Below are 15,728 nucleotides of genomic sequence, written 5' to 3' on the forward strand. Positions count from 1 at the left end.
CAGTTAAGAAGAAATTCTTAATTACAATGACAGCCTAGGAACAGTGGGTTAACGGCCTTGTTCTGGAGCAGAACAACAGATTTTTACCTTGTCAGCTCTGGGATTCAATCTAGCAACCTTTCGGTTACTGGCCCAACACTCTAACCACTAGGCTACCTGCCATCTTTTTTACAAATACTTAGCTCAGTGTGGAGAGAGCTGTCATTACTGGATTGAGGTCAGGGCTTTGTGCTCAGGGCTTTGTGCTAGCCACTCCAATACCTTGACTTTTTTGTCCTTAAGCCATTTTGCCACAACTTCGGAAGTATGCTTGGGGTCATTGTCTATTTGGAAGACCCATTTGCGACCAAGCTTTAACTTCCTGACTGAACTCTTGAGATGTTGCTTCAATATATCCACATACTTTTCCTTCGTTGTGATGCCATCTATTTTGTGAAGTGCACCAGTCCCTCCTGCAGCAAAGCACCCCCACAACATGATGCTGCCACCCCCGTGCTTCACGGATGGGATGGTGTTCTTCAGCTTGCAAGCCTTCCCCTTTTTCCTCCGAAAATAACGATGGTCATTATGGCCAAACAGTTCTATCTTTGTTTCACCAGACCAGAGAACATTTCTCCAAAAAGTACGATCTTTGTCCCCATGAGCAGTTGCAAACCGTAGTCTGGCTTTTTTATGGCCGTTTTGGAGCAGTGGCTTCTTCCTTGCTGAGCGGCCTTTCAGGTTATGTCGATATAGGACTCGTTTTACTGTGGATAGAGATACTTTTATACCTGTTTCCTCCAGCATCTTCACAAGGTCCTTTGTTGTTGTTCTGGGATTGATTTGCACTTTTCGCACCTAAGTACATTCATCTCTAGGATACAGAACGCTCCTTCCTGAGCGGTATGACAGCTGCGTGGTCCCATGATGTTTATACTTGCGTACTATTGTTTGTACAGATGAACGTGGTACCTTCAGGCATTTGGAAATTGCTCCCAAAGATGAGCCAGACTTGTGGAGGTCTACAATTTCTTTTCTGAGGTCCTGGCTGATTTCTTTTGATTTTCCCATGATGTCAAGCAAAGAGGCACTGAGTTTGAAGGTAGGCCTTGAAATACATCCACATGTACACCTCCAATTGACTTAAATTATGTAAATTAGCCTATCAGAAGATTCTAAAGCCATGACATAATTGTCTGGAATTTTCCAAGCTGTTTAAAGGCACAGTCAACTTAGTGTATGTAAACTTCTGACCCACTGGAATTGTGATACAGTGAATTATAAGTGAAATAATCTGTCTGTAAACAATTGTTGGAAAAATGACTTGCACAAAGTAGATGTCCTAACCGACTTGCCAAAACTATAGTTTGTTAACAATACATTTGTGGAGTGGTTGAAAAACGAGTTTCAATGACTCCAACCTAAGTGTATGTAAACTTCCGACTTCAACTGTAGTAGTCATAGTTTAAAGGAATATGTATTTTACTTGAAATTTGTCTTTCTATTTATCGTTATCGCATCAATTCAGGCAATTTATCGCCCAGCTCTGCTGTTGGGTGTCAAAACCAAGTTGATCTGTGATGAACTGAAATTAACTGAAAATGTGACGCACTGTAGTATTGCTGCATCTGCATGAAAATGAGTTAATTAGCAATCAAATTAATTAAGCAACTGAAATGAAAATTCCATGATATCATGTAAATGATGAGCTTACACTCACGCTGTTGTCATTGGACCCTGACACGGGATAGACTGTCCAGCCCAACTCAGCTGTCGCTGTGGTGGAGTCCATTAGTGTCTCTGTGGAGAAGAAAGAGAGTGCAGTCAGACAAAATCCAAGTCATAGAGTACCTTCAAACAAATAATATACAGTGGCAACAGTGCACATTTACAGCAGGTAAGCATAGGTCGAGATGGGAGTCCATTTATGAGCTAGTCGTTCAAACCCTAATAAGATTTGATTACAATTAATAGTAATGAAACTATATTTCATTTTCAGTCTTAAAATTGCTGCTACTCTAGATAGTATTTTTTCAGACATCTCCATTATCCTCTCTCTTAAAGATAGCAACGCAACTGTTTGAGACCAGGGCATATTTGGCTACGTGCTGTAGTAGTAAACAGTGTGAGACCATCCACGTGGAAGAGAACAGATCACTGGGTTCACTGGAACTTGGTCAACTCTACCACAGCCACCAGGCTACTAAATCATAGGTCAACTTCCACTCAACAGGCACATGCTTCTTCAGTTCCACCCCCTGGCTTTGAGGGGCAACCGCCCGGCTGGAAAAGCAAAGCTCCTGGGGTAGTGAGAGGGGCCATTCTAGATGCGCTGGATTAGCTGGTGGAAAAGAACACCTCTGGTAATTGGGGTCAAAGAGAATATGTCTCCTGTTTGTCATGAGGTCCTCTCTGGCCAGCCAATGCCATTCCAGAGGCAGGCAAGGCAGGGTGTCTGTCTGTCAATGCCTTCTCTCTGAGGGACAGGGAGTGACAGGGAGGGGGGCAGAAAGAGGGTCCGACAGGCCTAATGAATTTCCACTGGTTATTAGCCCAGGAGAACCAGTGTTGAGCTGGAGCAGATGGAGACAACATTCATCAGGTGATAGGCGCCAGCTGCAACTCCAAAAGGCCAGTGAAAGATGTATGCAATTCCCCTTGACAAGCCAGCTACTAACTATAAGTCACTTTTGGTGATTGGTAGTATAAAGTTATTTTTCAAAGATGTATTTATTATTCAGCATGCGTTCTGTATGATGTCAGACTTCCCTTTAAGAAATTGGAAAAGGACTATTGGGCTAATGATCTGGATGGCCTGATTTTACAGTACAGTGCAGCTAAACTCACACAAGAGAGAGAACAGCATCCAATATATTTTATAATGTTCCAGTATTTCATAAAACATGGATTTCCTCTGATTTATATTCCAGAGGAAACCAAAGCTTTTAATTAACAGGCTCCACATGCCGCACATTTATTTTTAGGAACTTGCCGAATCTAAGAGCCTCACCAATATACGCAAAGCATAATAGCACATTTCACATCCCATTCAGTTATCACAAAGCCCAAAAAGTATAATTAGGCAGATGAGGCTGCATTTCTGCTACCATTGATAACCTTGTGCGACTCCGGGTTGAGCAGTCTACATGAGTGTTAGGCAGTGAAATGGTAATTATCCCCCGTAATGATAATGATAATTAGCTGAGTAGTAAAGTGAGAATGATGAACCCCCTCGGTGGTGGTTTAGGGAGTGTGGTGGCAGAGAGAAAAGGGAGGGAGTGAAATCCCCTGGTATGTGAACACAGACGGCCCTCCAGTCCCTCAGTCAGGCTCACACAACCTTTTGCTTACTGCTATTAGAGGCCTGCACGCTGGACAAGTAGTACCTGGCCCTGAAAGACTGATCACCTTTCTCCCTCCTGCTGACTAGACTTCATAGCAGGCAGCCACACCAATTCATTACCTACTGCAGTGCCAAGAGTACCTCACTGAGTCACAACCAGCACTGTTCACTCCCTCCTCAGTCCTCAGGCTCTCAGCAGGCAGCACAGTGGCAGGGCAAGACTGCTCAGTCAGACACACTGTCCAGTAAGAGAGAGACCAGGCAGAGTGGAGGGAGGGAGGGAGGGAGGGAGGGAGAGACCAGGCAGTGGAGGGAGGGAGGTAGGGAGGGAGAGACACCAGGCAGAGTGGAGGGAGGGAGGGAGGGAGGGAGGGAGGGAGGGAGGGAGGGAGGGGGCAGAGTGGAGGGAGGGCTCTGGCCCCGAACAGGGAACGGTATGGCAGCGATGAAGCCAAGAGACCAAGACTGACTGTTTACACTGAGGTCTGGAGGTGACGACACATTCCAGCCTGGGCCTCTGGCTCAGCTGGGGGTCAAAGGGCACCAGCTATATTTCAGTTATATGAGCACACAGAGGATGCTGAGCACACAGAGGACGTGAGAGCTTAAACTTTTCAACAAGGCTGTCTTTTTTATTACTAGACAGGCTCAACCTGAACACTGAAGGTGCATGAATATGCAATGAGACCTTAGAGTTTTAGATACGCTTACAGGCCCAAGAGCGCTTCCTAAAACACTTCCTGAGAGTAAGCAAGGAGGGTTTTGTGCTGATCGTAAACCTCCGCTGAGAGGGTTGTTTAAAGTTACAGAGGGGCCAGACGGGAGGGGCCAGCAGCGCTCCAACAACACTGAGTCTTCTCTGAGAGCTAGGGGTAGATGCAGCCGCAGCCTCTCAGCTTTCCAGAGAATGTCATCACATTTTAAATGAAGGTTAGAGAGAGCAGCTGTTCACAAGCTCATAAACAAATTGAGTCTCAGAACACATACCCACATTAATTGACATGGATCAAGATGCTTTTAGGCCTGGGATTATTGTAGTGGAAATTGTTTGGTCGGCAGCCACGTTCTAAATACCAAAAAGTAGGAGCAACTCGTATAACTATTTCTAAGAAGTGTAGGAGACAGTTATATGCAGAGCTGTGTGTTCCAAAATGATTGCAGGCCTCATTAGCAGATGGACAATACACAATGGTGGAGGACGAGCCAAGATACACTATACACTGCGCACACTATAAAATGCTCTGAGACCAAGTGAAAATACAACTCATTTTCATTCATCAGGTATTCAAGGTATGTGATTTTGTTTTGTTCAGAGCTTTGGGGACATTGCTAGCCCTTTTAATCCAGGCACAGTGATTCTCCTCCAGCTCCAAAAAGCAGGGGATGCAGCAGAGGAGGACAGGAGAAGCGGCCGGCCATAGAGCACGTGTGTGTACGTGTGTCTGTTTTTGATCGCACATGTGCTTGATTTGTGTGGGTACTGTGTGAGTATGCTTTGGCTTGAGGCGAGGAGGTCAGGCTTTGAGAGATGGATGGCCAATTAGTGTGTAGGGTTGAGCAGGGAAGAGTCTGACTGATGGATGTACACACTGTCTCTTCCAGGGTGGACCATCTTATCTCCCAGCTCCCACTGTCCTCCTCCAGGCAGGAAATAGGCAACAAGTGCAGCCTTCCAAACAGATGCACATCCCTGTCTCTATAGCGGCACACTAACACACAGGTGGACACAAAGGCAGACACACACACACACAGTCACAGATTCACTGATTATACTGTAAAAATGTATAAAGCATGAATTTTCAGCGAATTATGTGGTAGTGTTCTGTCAAAATAGTGCAGAACAGCCGTGTAGAATAAATACTATTATAGTATCTAGAAAGCAAGGCACTGCATCTCAGTGCAAGAGGCGTCACTACAGTCTCCGGTTTGAATCCAGGCTGTATCACATCCGGCCGTGATTGGGAGTCCCATAGGGCGGCGCACAATTGGCCCAGCGTCGTCCAGGTTAAGCTGGGGTAGGCCGTCATTGTAAATAAGAATGTGTTGTTAACTGACTTGCCTTGTTAAATAAAGGTTAAATAAAAAAATAACAAAAGGCTTTAACATGGGCAGAACCGGGCTTGTATCAAATTACGTTAATAATTTAATGAGGGTATTTCTGAAGAAGTGATTGACCTCCAAAACACAGCATGTAAAGGCTTGCAAGCATTATGTTCTTTTATCCTCCTTCCCAGGAGAATTGTACTGTAGGCCTAGCCTCTACGGAGCAAATTCCTCAACATTGACTTCTACATCAAAGCATCCACTAACACTTTTTTTCAATGCGGTGGAAATGGCAGGTTACAGCACCACAGTGTTTTTCTCACCAAATCTGTGGTGAGTATAACTCAATGAACTTCCATTTCATTAAACACCTGGAATCATAGGCTATATTCAATGGAAAATGTGGATTATAGATGACGGTACAGCAATAGCCTGAACAATCTGTCCACAAGCTAATACCATAGACCAGATAGCAGTTTTCTTGTGGACAGCGCTAAGAAATGTGCCTAGATTTATGGCACTGGGATTGGAAAAACTGCCAGTGCCGAGGTAAGACTGATGCCCATAATGATGGACGCGCACTGCTACTGTATGGCATTTTGGACAGAATAACAAGTAGAGTGCTCTGTTTCATTTGAGGGAGGGAGCCCCTGAACCTGAGCCATCTCAGAAATCTTTCAACTCCATGAGGGTCCATTAGGTGGGGCTCCCACCACCACCACCACATTACAACATGTCCTTGTGCGGTAAATGAATCAGTAATCCTGCATTTACAATGAAACAGGGGCTTTGTGGATGAGGTGGCATCGGCCCAAACCCCAACAGCACAGGCTTTTTTTCAGAGAGTCAAACTGGGCTTGGCGTGCTGCCCTGGGTATCTGGTGCACTTTAACATGTGTCTTTGGAGAGACATCACTCTATCAGAAAGATTTATGGGTAACCAGGGGTTATTGTTGGTTCCTGCAAGGCCCGGTTCTGGGGTTCTGATGATGATGTAGGGGCTGGAGGAGTGATGAGGTGGGATGGAGTGGGACACGACTGAGGCTGAGGATCTAGGCCTGCTCTGAGGGAAAGAGAGGAAGTTGGGCAGTTGATTTTGGCAGAAGACGGTGCCCTGTGAAATATGCTACCACACACAGTACGTGGAGCACTCTGACTGCTAACAGAATGATACAGCACACCATTCCCCTGGGCTACAGGCAGGATGTTCCATAGTAATCCTTACAGAGCCCACTGTGTTATCATTCAATATAACTAAACCTGTCAGCCTGGACAAGGAGAAATGACCGAAAAACAGAAAAGTAAATCAAGCAAAAACTCTACCGTAACATGACTGTCAAGTCCTCTATGTACTACTTTGAATCACTCAAAGACACTCCTGTTTCGACCCTTTTCCTGAATCAGCCAATTTTATCACAAGAGTATCTAATCCATAATACTAGATTATTTAGGTATAGTATGTAAATGGATCAAACTACTGGATCATAAAAATAGTAGCTACTCCTGACCCTTATCCATGATAGCACATACAGATGTTTGATCACCCTGTTGCAGAACTGTACTGCAACGCAGGACACTTAAAACGTGCAGTGTATTTGAGGTTTAAAAAGGCTTCTGAAGTTTGTCATTTCCACTTTGAAATTTGAGACTTGATTTTGCCACTACAAAAATGTCAATTAAAGGAGTAGTTCACTATTTTACAACAACTTGATGTTAGATGGTTCCTCACCCTGAAAGTAGTCTATGGGCCAAGAGAAACTGTAATCCACGGTTCAGTTTTCTTTAAATAGCCACTACAAACTTAATATGGCCATATCACCTTTAAGTAACATCAAACCAAATATGGAGTTGATTTCAGGTGATTTGACATTAAACATGCTCACATGCCCCCATCACTTTCAATGATTGTTAGCTTGTAGTGGCTAAGGTTAGCTGAAGTTTGTAGTGGATGTTTAAAGAAAACTGAACCACAGCTTCTCTTGGCCCATAGACTACTTTCAGGGTGAGGAACCATCTAACATCAAGTTGTAAAACATTTCCTGTTGCTGCAAGATTATTGTCCTGCTGTAGCACACTGGCTAAAATGAAGATCCTACATCTGTAACTTTCCAATAGATCACTATTCCAAAGTAATCGACTAAATCATTTTCCAAACCTGGTTTACATCATCGTGGATTACAACACCCCTGTGCGCTGGCTTTCCAATCTTTTCAACATTTGGAATTCTTTCCATGCGTCCAGAATGTGTGCTATTGCTATTAGCAGTAACTGTAGGTGCATCATTAGCACACAGTTTCACTGCACATTAAAATGTAGTTAGTTCTGAAAGATACCATATTTCATGATTTGAGTGCAGTAAATTTGAAGAAAGAATGGTCACCACCTGGTCAATCAAGCACACCAGGGCTTTCGGAGAAAAACCTCAGCTTGGCTGTAAGGCTAGAAGAGTCAAACATGTTTCTAATATTTTTCAAATCCTTCTGAAATCCTCATTCAAACATCCTAACGGAGGATAATGTTTTTTCCTTGAGTGGTTAATGGAAAAGGCTGTAATAATGGATCTCATCATTCAAAAGAGTTAAATCTTCAATAGACAGAGAAAAGCCTTCAGTCTGATAATTGTTCCCTGAAATGTGGAGCTCTTCCATCATACTTGAAATACCTGCAGGAAAGTCACGCAGAGATGCACAAAGCACCTTACATCAAACTAACAGCTTTTCACACATCAATACTAATTAACTTGATGGAAATCATCATTGCAAGCCTCCCACACCTTACCTACAAGCCATAGGGAGAAAGGCGGGTGATAAAATGTTTTATACAGACAGCACATGCATGAACCTGAAGCAATCCCTTGTTCATTGATGTGTGGTACCGGGTTTCGCATGACAGGCGCTCTCTCCTAGGTCGGGCTGAACAGGGCAGGCTGTACCAAAGCCCAAGGCCCCTCAGGACCCATGGTGGCGTGGGAGTATCAAGGGTAGAAGGCGTTCCTCCCAGGTAGAGAACACCGAACTGGGGGAAGGAAGGGCTCAGTGTCCCCTCCCAACTCACAGTATGTGCCGGGATAATGAACACGTCTTAGAGTTTAAGGAAAACCAATCTCTGTTCCAACATTTCAGATCCATAGACCTGCCAGAAAAACAGCTTTGTATGTGCAGGCAGTGAAATGGCTCTGAAATTGTCTGTGTACTGTAGGTTACAGAGAGATGGGTAAAGTACTCCAGATTGACTGATAAGTGCTCTTTACTTTGTCAAGTGATGTGCCGTCCAAGCTTGACTCAAACAGGCAGCACTTTCCAATCATTGTGTCAGCAAAAAATGTAGCTATAAAGACAGAAGAAAAAATACGTATTTTTTTGCCAGTCTTACCTTGTTTGTCTATATAAGGAATAACCCTCTGCTTGACCCCTGTAAAATACCTTCACATTAACCAGTCAATGCCACTCCATGCCAATAGATTGCCAAACAATTGAGTTTACTGCCTATTCCACATCCTTTAAGAGCCTTTAAAGGTAGTCATAAAGTATATTTCAGAGCACCAGGTTTACTCCTGATCCTTGTCAGTTAAAGGGTGGCTGATAGAGGAGACCTGGTGACCTGTCCTGTTTTTCATGTCACTGGGCTGGAGTTGGCCCACTGGGCAAAAACTGCTTGAATCAGTGTTGTTTCCATGTCATTTCAACCAAAAAATTCAATGTGATGACGTTGACTCAACAGTGAAAACTGATCGGAATTGCAAAAAGTCATCAACGTAAGGGAATTTTGTATTTTTTTCACCCAACTTTTAACCTAAATCCAATGACAGGGTGACATTTTTGGTCGATTTTACATTGAATGTTAGTTGAGAACTCAACCAAATGTAAATCCAAACTAGACATTGAACTGACGTCTGTGCCCATTGGGGGGGCAGTTATGCCTGGTGGATGGAGAGCAGGAAGTCCAGGCGGACCATTTCTCAGGCTGTCAGAGAGTAAACGCTGTACTACAACACCCTTCCATGTCCCACAGCTGTCTGCCTGACCTGAAATATGCATGAGATGGAAATGTGTGAGACTGAGCTTCTGAGCTAACACTCTCCTCATATCATGTTGAATATCTAAATATGGCCATGGGGTGAATCACTGTCCTTGATGTAAAGGGTTCAACTTGATTTATGTGTGATATGCTGATGTTTTTCTCCAGGCACAAGCCACTTATTTATTGATTGGCTAAAGCGATTGAAGCCGGTGATCTAAAGAAATACACAAACATCACATGTATACAGCATGCTGTGTATGCCAACTACTTTCCTAGATTCAACATTGATAAGCCAAAATGGTATATCATTTCTAGGTTAAGTGCTACAAGAACTGTAAATGGGGCTTCCGATATTATATTGTTGAATGATAAATTAGGCTCATCCGGAGATGTGAATGATTCATGAAATGTAAATAAATAAGTCATTGGCTCACGCAGAGACAAGCGTGCTTTCGTGTGGGCGCTTATCATTAGACCTGTTTATCATTACATGAAAAAATGAAGTGGAAAATAAGGACACATGAAAATAACATTGTAATGAAAATGACAGTAATTTAACACACTGTTAAGCTTCCTAACCCAGCATTACTGGAATCTTAAGAACTGCCAGTTCCTCAAATTTCCTGTGCCTTACCTGGCATGTGCTTAAAATGGGCAGGGGGGAACTGCTTCTCCAGGACAAATCCCCGATAACGCTTGTAGGCGATGTCATGGTGACGTTGGCTAGCTAAACTCATGCACAGAAACAAGTCATAGAGTCTAACAGTTATCTCACGCCAGGTCGTCAAATCAGAGGCACTCCTTCGAAATAAAGTTGTTTTTGACGAAAATGTAAACGTGTTAGTTTGTCAAATTTATCAGGTTGGGGTAATAACATGTTCAACTACTTAAGACATTGGCTCGAATCGAGGTTGTGCCTTTAGATTTAGAGAAAATTCATTTTTCACTTGTCTCATTGACTTCTCAAACCCCGGCCTGCTTTCCCTAGTTTGTTTCGCAAGCATTCCCGGAAGTCTTATGCCTCTGGGTTTAGAAACTCTGTGACCATAATGTCACTGCATGAACTACTGTTATGTGTGTCTAAAATATTTACCAAATGGAGGGGATACAGGCCTTGGCCCTGTATCCTCCCAGGAGGACTCAAAAGAACAAAAGGCTTGATACAAGACTGGTGGTTATATCATAATTACCAGCATATTGATATCAAATACTGTTCACTCTCATTGTTTTACACATTGGCAACAAAACAAAGATTGGTATCTGGATCCATGAAAGGAACACATATCAGAGAACAGACATTAATAAGAACTCCTGCATCCTGCCGTATGAAACCCATATGTGTGTTTGTGCCTCTCTGGGTTAGGGATTGGCAACAGCTATCATTGTCTTTTGTAAGGCAGATGTTTCAACCAAGGAGCCTCCAGAAAAATGTCAAAGCTTAATATCACAGGGGATGATTAGTGAGATATGATGGGACTCAAATAACCTCCATTCATTTTCCATAACCACCCCACCAAGTGTAACTAATAAAATATGGAAGCACAACTATTACAAGATCAATGATACAATACCTAAACAGTCCGCGTCCTTATTAAATCTCCTCTCAGTAATATGAATCACAAGAATTGCAGATGCCCTAGATTGCCATATTAAACCTTCAGCCCTTTCTGTGTAGTTTCTATGCTGAGGAATTTGAGCAGTGACATTTGATGTGTGAGCATCACAGGGTCAAACTAGGAGAGTTGATCCATTGCCAGTCGATGCAGGCTGTCTGCCAGTTATAAGCTCTAGATCTCTGTCTGCACAGATATCCCCATCCCCACCCTCCCCGCTGCATAATCAATAGCTTGGTCTACTTATCCAGTATACTGTATATGTGTCCAGATTTCTCTATTGAAGCTAATGTCAAATGTAAGTGATGTGCTTATTACAATTTATAAAAGTACAGACTCAGAGCTTCAAAGTGGTATATCACACACTGTAGTTGGAAGAAACATTGGAAAGTGTTGATGCTTTGAGAGTAGATAAACGTGTTATCTCACTTAACAGACACGCAGGAGAAAATGCCCTTTGAAAGATTTTCATGAGATTTTAACACTTCCTAAAGAGCTCTTCTTTGTTTACGCCCATTCAGCATCTTTCCCACCCATTTAAGCCTTAGCTCCTCTACTTAAACCCAGCTAATTTCGGGGCAGCAATGTTTTTGAGAGCTATAGCATCACATTTACAGCTGTCCATACATGTGAAGTAGGAACCGGTGTCAAACGCCTCACATTCTGTAACTAGTCACATATTTGCTCACCTCGGTGTTGCGTAATCTTCAATAGAAGCATGTTATTTCGGGACTTTAATCAAACATGAGCATGAAATGATGATGAGGCAGATATGAAAAAGTAAAGTTGTGGGAAGGCCTGTATGAACCACCTGACAGACAAATGGCTCGAGACGGAAAATTATCTCTCCTATGGAGAGTGTCTGTGGGTTTCTGTGTGAGTGTGTGTGCGTGTTTTTAAGTGCATACCTTTTATATGAGCATGGCTGGTGTAGTGACTGAAGGATTACGCCATGCTCAACAGTAGACAGCAGACTCCAGCAGTGCCAGGTGGGTAGCCCTTCCCTCCTCCCTCCCTCCCTCCCTACATGCCTCCTAACACTCAGGCTTGTTCTGACTCTCTGAGATGCTCCATATCCAGCCCACCTCCCTTAAGTTCCCTGAACCGAATAGGAGATGAGTGTACCTCCTCACGGCCGTGACTGTTTTACCAGGACCCCCTGGACCTGGGGACCACACGTATCAGGGAACAGAGGAATGGCAGACCTGATTCAGATTCCTGGCCTATGAGCTAGTCGTCCTCTTGCCTGTGGAAGAGTTATGACCGGTCACGGCCCCCTGGGGTTCTATAAAGCTCAGGCTCTGAGGCAGGCTCCACAGTGGGTCTAGTCCTGCACTGCTGGGACCATTACTCCTGCCTGAGGAGCCTAGTGTAAAGACACACAGCCAGGACATGCCTCTACACTAACCCAAATATCACTCCACATGTTGGCACCCCAAATCCCTGCCATCAACATGCTCTCCATCACTGAATACACAGCACAATGGAAAGTGTGTACCAAAAAAAAAAACTTTTAAGTCCCTCTAACACAAAACTAACTACAGCTATCCCGAGATATTGGACACCTGTGGGCCAGAGATGGAGAGCTAATGGTTTCATGGTGGCAAGCTCTGAATGGTTATAAACAGGGTTAAGTTGAGCTGCCTGGGACAGCAGAGCAGTGCTCCCTTCAGCTGGACCAGGCTATGTTTACAAGAAGCAATTCTCACCAGACACATTTCCAGAAAGCCCTATCCACAAAGACTTAAAGTGTCTATACTCCTGCACATTACTCAGAGCTCCAATACACCTACACACCTACTGGAACGTGGTGCTCTACCACAGCAGGATAACAGAAAGGGGTCATCCCAGACCAGAACACCCACAACGCATTTCTCAATAATTCTACACTCCGGCCCCTCCACAAAACCAGCCAACAGAGGCATTCTCCTTGAAATCCTCATCATGTGCAAGCATGCAGAATTAGAGAAAGCAAAGCATGATTACGGGAAATAATATAGTCTGTATGCCCAGTCTACTCAAACCAGAGCATACAACCCCCACAAACACTCTAAGACTTAGGGAAAAGGAGGGCGAAACACACCCCCATTCACATCAACGGGGATGTAGTGGAGCGGGTCGAGAGTTTGAAGTTCATTGGGGTCCACATCACCAACAAACTATCATGGTCCAAACACACCAAAAAAGTTGTGACGAGGGCACAACAATGGCTTTTCCCCCCCAGGAGACTGAAAAGATTTGGCATGGGTCCACAGATCCTCAAAATGTTCTACAGCTGCACCATCGAGAGCATCCTGACTGGTTGCATCACAGCCTGGTACTACAGAGGGTAGTGTGTACAGCTCAGTACATCACTGGGGCCAAGCTTCCTGCCATCCAGGACCTATAACTAGGCGGTATCAGAGGAAGGCCCCAAAAAGTGTCACCCAAGTCATAGACTGTTCTCTCTGCTACCGCACGGCAAGCGGTACCGGAGCGCCAAGTCTAGGTCCAAAAGGCTCCTTAACAGCTTCTACCCCCAAGCCATAAGACTGCAGAACAATTAATCAAATGTTTTTACACTGCTGTTACTCATTGTTTATTATCTATGCATAGTCACTTTACCCCTACCTACATGTACAAATTACCTCAACTAACACATTGACTAGGTACTGGTACCCCCTGTATATAGCCTCATTATTGTTATTTTATTGTGTTACTTTAAAAAATATATACTGTGTATATATATTCTTTTTTTTCTTCATTTTTTTCTTTAATTTATTTAGGAAATATTTTCTTAACTCTGTTTTCTTAAAACTGCATTGTTGGTTCAGCATTTCACAGTAAGGTCTACACCTGTTGTATTCGGCGCATGTGGCATATAAAATTTGATTAGATTTTTTATTTATTTTTACATTTTTAACTGAGGGCAGACCAGACATGGAGTGAGGTTCCTGTACAAAAACAGACATAGCCCGCTGTTGGCCTGTGGAACAGCCCCTCTGTCACCTGAAATTAGCCTTGGAACATGGAGTTGGAGGCCAGACATTGCCATTGGCTTTACAATGTAGATAAATGTTTATTGTAAAACCTGTGAGGTATACAAACAGAGCCTAGCTTGTCCAAGGTCCGTGGTTTTTGCGTTATTTCTGTTTGGAATGTGGGATGTTCCTTTAATGTGCAGAGCCTTGTCGTCTGTTTGCTTTCAGTCATTACAGTCACTTAAGATGACAGAGCGGTTTGCTTTACTTATCTCGCAAACAACTAAAAAACATAAGTGTTTTTTGTGTCTGTCATGCCTTGCGTTTGGGCTTGTATTACTGTGTTTACCCCCTGACTTAGATCAAAGACTGATTGCTTTAGACTGTGTAACCAGAACAGAGTGCAGGCCAGTGATTACAGCCCCGTTCTCTTTGTAGAGGCATCTTAGATCCAGACAATTGTCCTATGGAGAGTAAAGGCCAGGGAAATATTTCACACAAAACCTTGACTCTGATAGGTGAGCTCAACAGAGACGTCTGCTAGTCCACACTGCTCTCTGAAAGCAATGGCATCAGGATGTGTTGGCCAAGAGAAAGAGTTCATCTGTTTGATTTATCTGTCCAGGCCTCTATATGGAGGACAGTTTTGTAAATCATCTTCAGTGTTCTTTCTCAGAATAACAAGACAAACACAAGTTCTTTGTACAATCAACATTTAATAACACTAATCAAAATATATTTACAAACATAATGAGTGATCATGAAAAGGTAGGAAATAGAATGAAAGACAAGTAAGAGACCTCATGTCACGACTTCCGCCGAAGTTGGTCCCTCTCCTTGTTCGGGCGGCGTTCGGCGGTCGAAGTCGCCGACCTTCTAGCCATCGCTGATCCTCTTTTCCTTTTCCTTTGGTTTTGTCTTGTCTTGTATCACACCTGGTTGCAATCCCATTCATTACATGTTGTGAATTTAACCCTCTGTTCCCCCTCAGATATGTTCTGGTGTGTGACGGGTTTTGAACCCACTTGTATTATTTGGTATATTTTGGTTTTCTGAGTTTTTGAGCACTTATTAAACTGCTCCGTTTTATACCAAGTTCGATCTCCTGCGCCTGACTTCCCTGCCACCAGCACGCACCCTTACACCTCAAGATATTTGAATATTAAAGATGTGATACTCAGTCTCTGAACAGTCTGTTGTCCTTGGCTTTGGCTGGGCCACATGGAGGTGAACAAAGCAAAGATGGCAGTGTCCTTTGTCCTGAGTCGAGGGGTTCCTTGGTGGTGGTTTCTTGTTCCTTTACTCTGAGTTTGGATGGTTATGTCCCTGGTTGTTCTGTCTTCTGGCTCTTCCTTTGAGTTGCAGAGGCTGTGGTCTAAATTGTCTTCTCTTTATTTCCTTGAAGAAGGTTAGCTTAAATGTACCGTTCAGCCTACACTAGTTCTTTAAAGACTAAGTCTCCTTCTGAGACTGTTTAGTGCATGGTCTCTTCCGTCCCAACATATGTACTAGATTACAGGTACTATTCCCTAAAAGGTAATTTCCCTAACCAGTTCTTGCCATTAAAGGCAAAGGTCCTGTGGTCAGCCTACTGAACATGGAGTTTCTTCTCCCTCAGAGAGAGAGAGAGAGAGAGAGAGAGAGAGAGAGAGAGAGAGAGAGAGAGAGAGAGAGGTCCAGCTTGAGAAGTCCAGCAGGATAAGAGGCTAAAGGTGTCCGTATGCTTCACATCCGAAGCAGTTTGAAACAGTTCATGCATATATTATGACA

General features: G+C 43.6%; 1 protein-coding gene across 10 annotated transcripts in view; it reads right to left on the reverse strand.

Moving 5' to 3' along the window:
* LOC115150722 (ephrin type-B receptor 2) overlaps nt 1–15,728 on the reverse strand; it is a 175,759-nt gene that overhangs the window by 112,432 nt on the left and 47,599 nt on the right. For 7 of the 10 annotated variants that reach the window (XM_029694281.1, XM_029694277.1, XM_029694278.1 and 4 more), the window contains exon 2: nt 1,694–1,779. In XM_029694281.1, the coding sequence (XP_029550141.1) occupies nt 1,694–1,779 (86 nt within the window). The remainder of the gene's footprint in view (nt 1–1,693; nt 1,780–15,728) is intronic. The other 3 variants (XM_029694274.1, XM_029694284.1, XM_029694283.1) reach the window with 1 other exon arrangement.

This window comes from Salmo trutta, chromosome 16, assembly GCF_901001165.1.
Source record: "Salmo trutta chromosome 16, fSalTru1.1, whole genome shotgun sequence".
NCBI lineage: Eukaryota > Metazoa > Chordata > Actinopteri > Salmoniformes > Salmonidae > Salmo > Salmo trutta.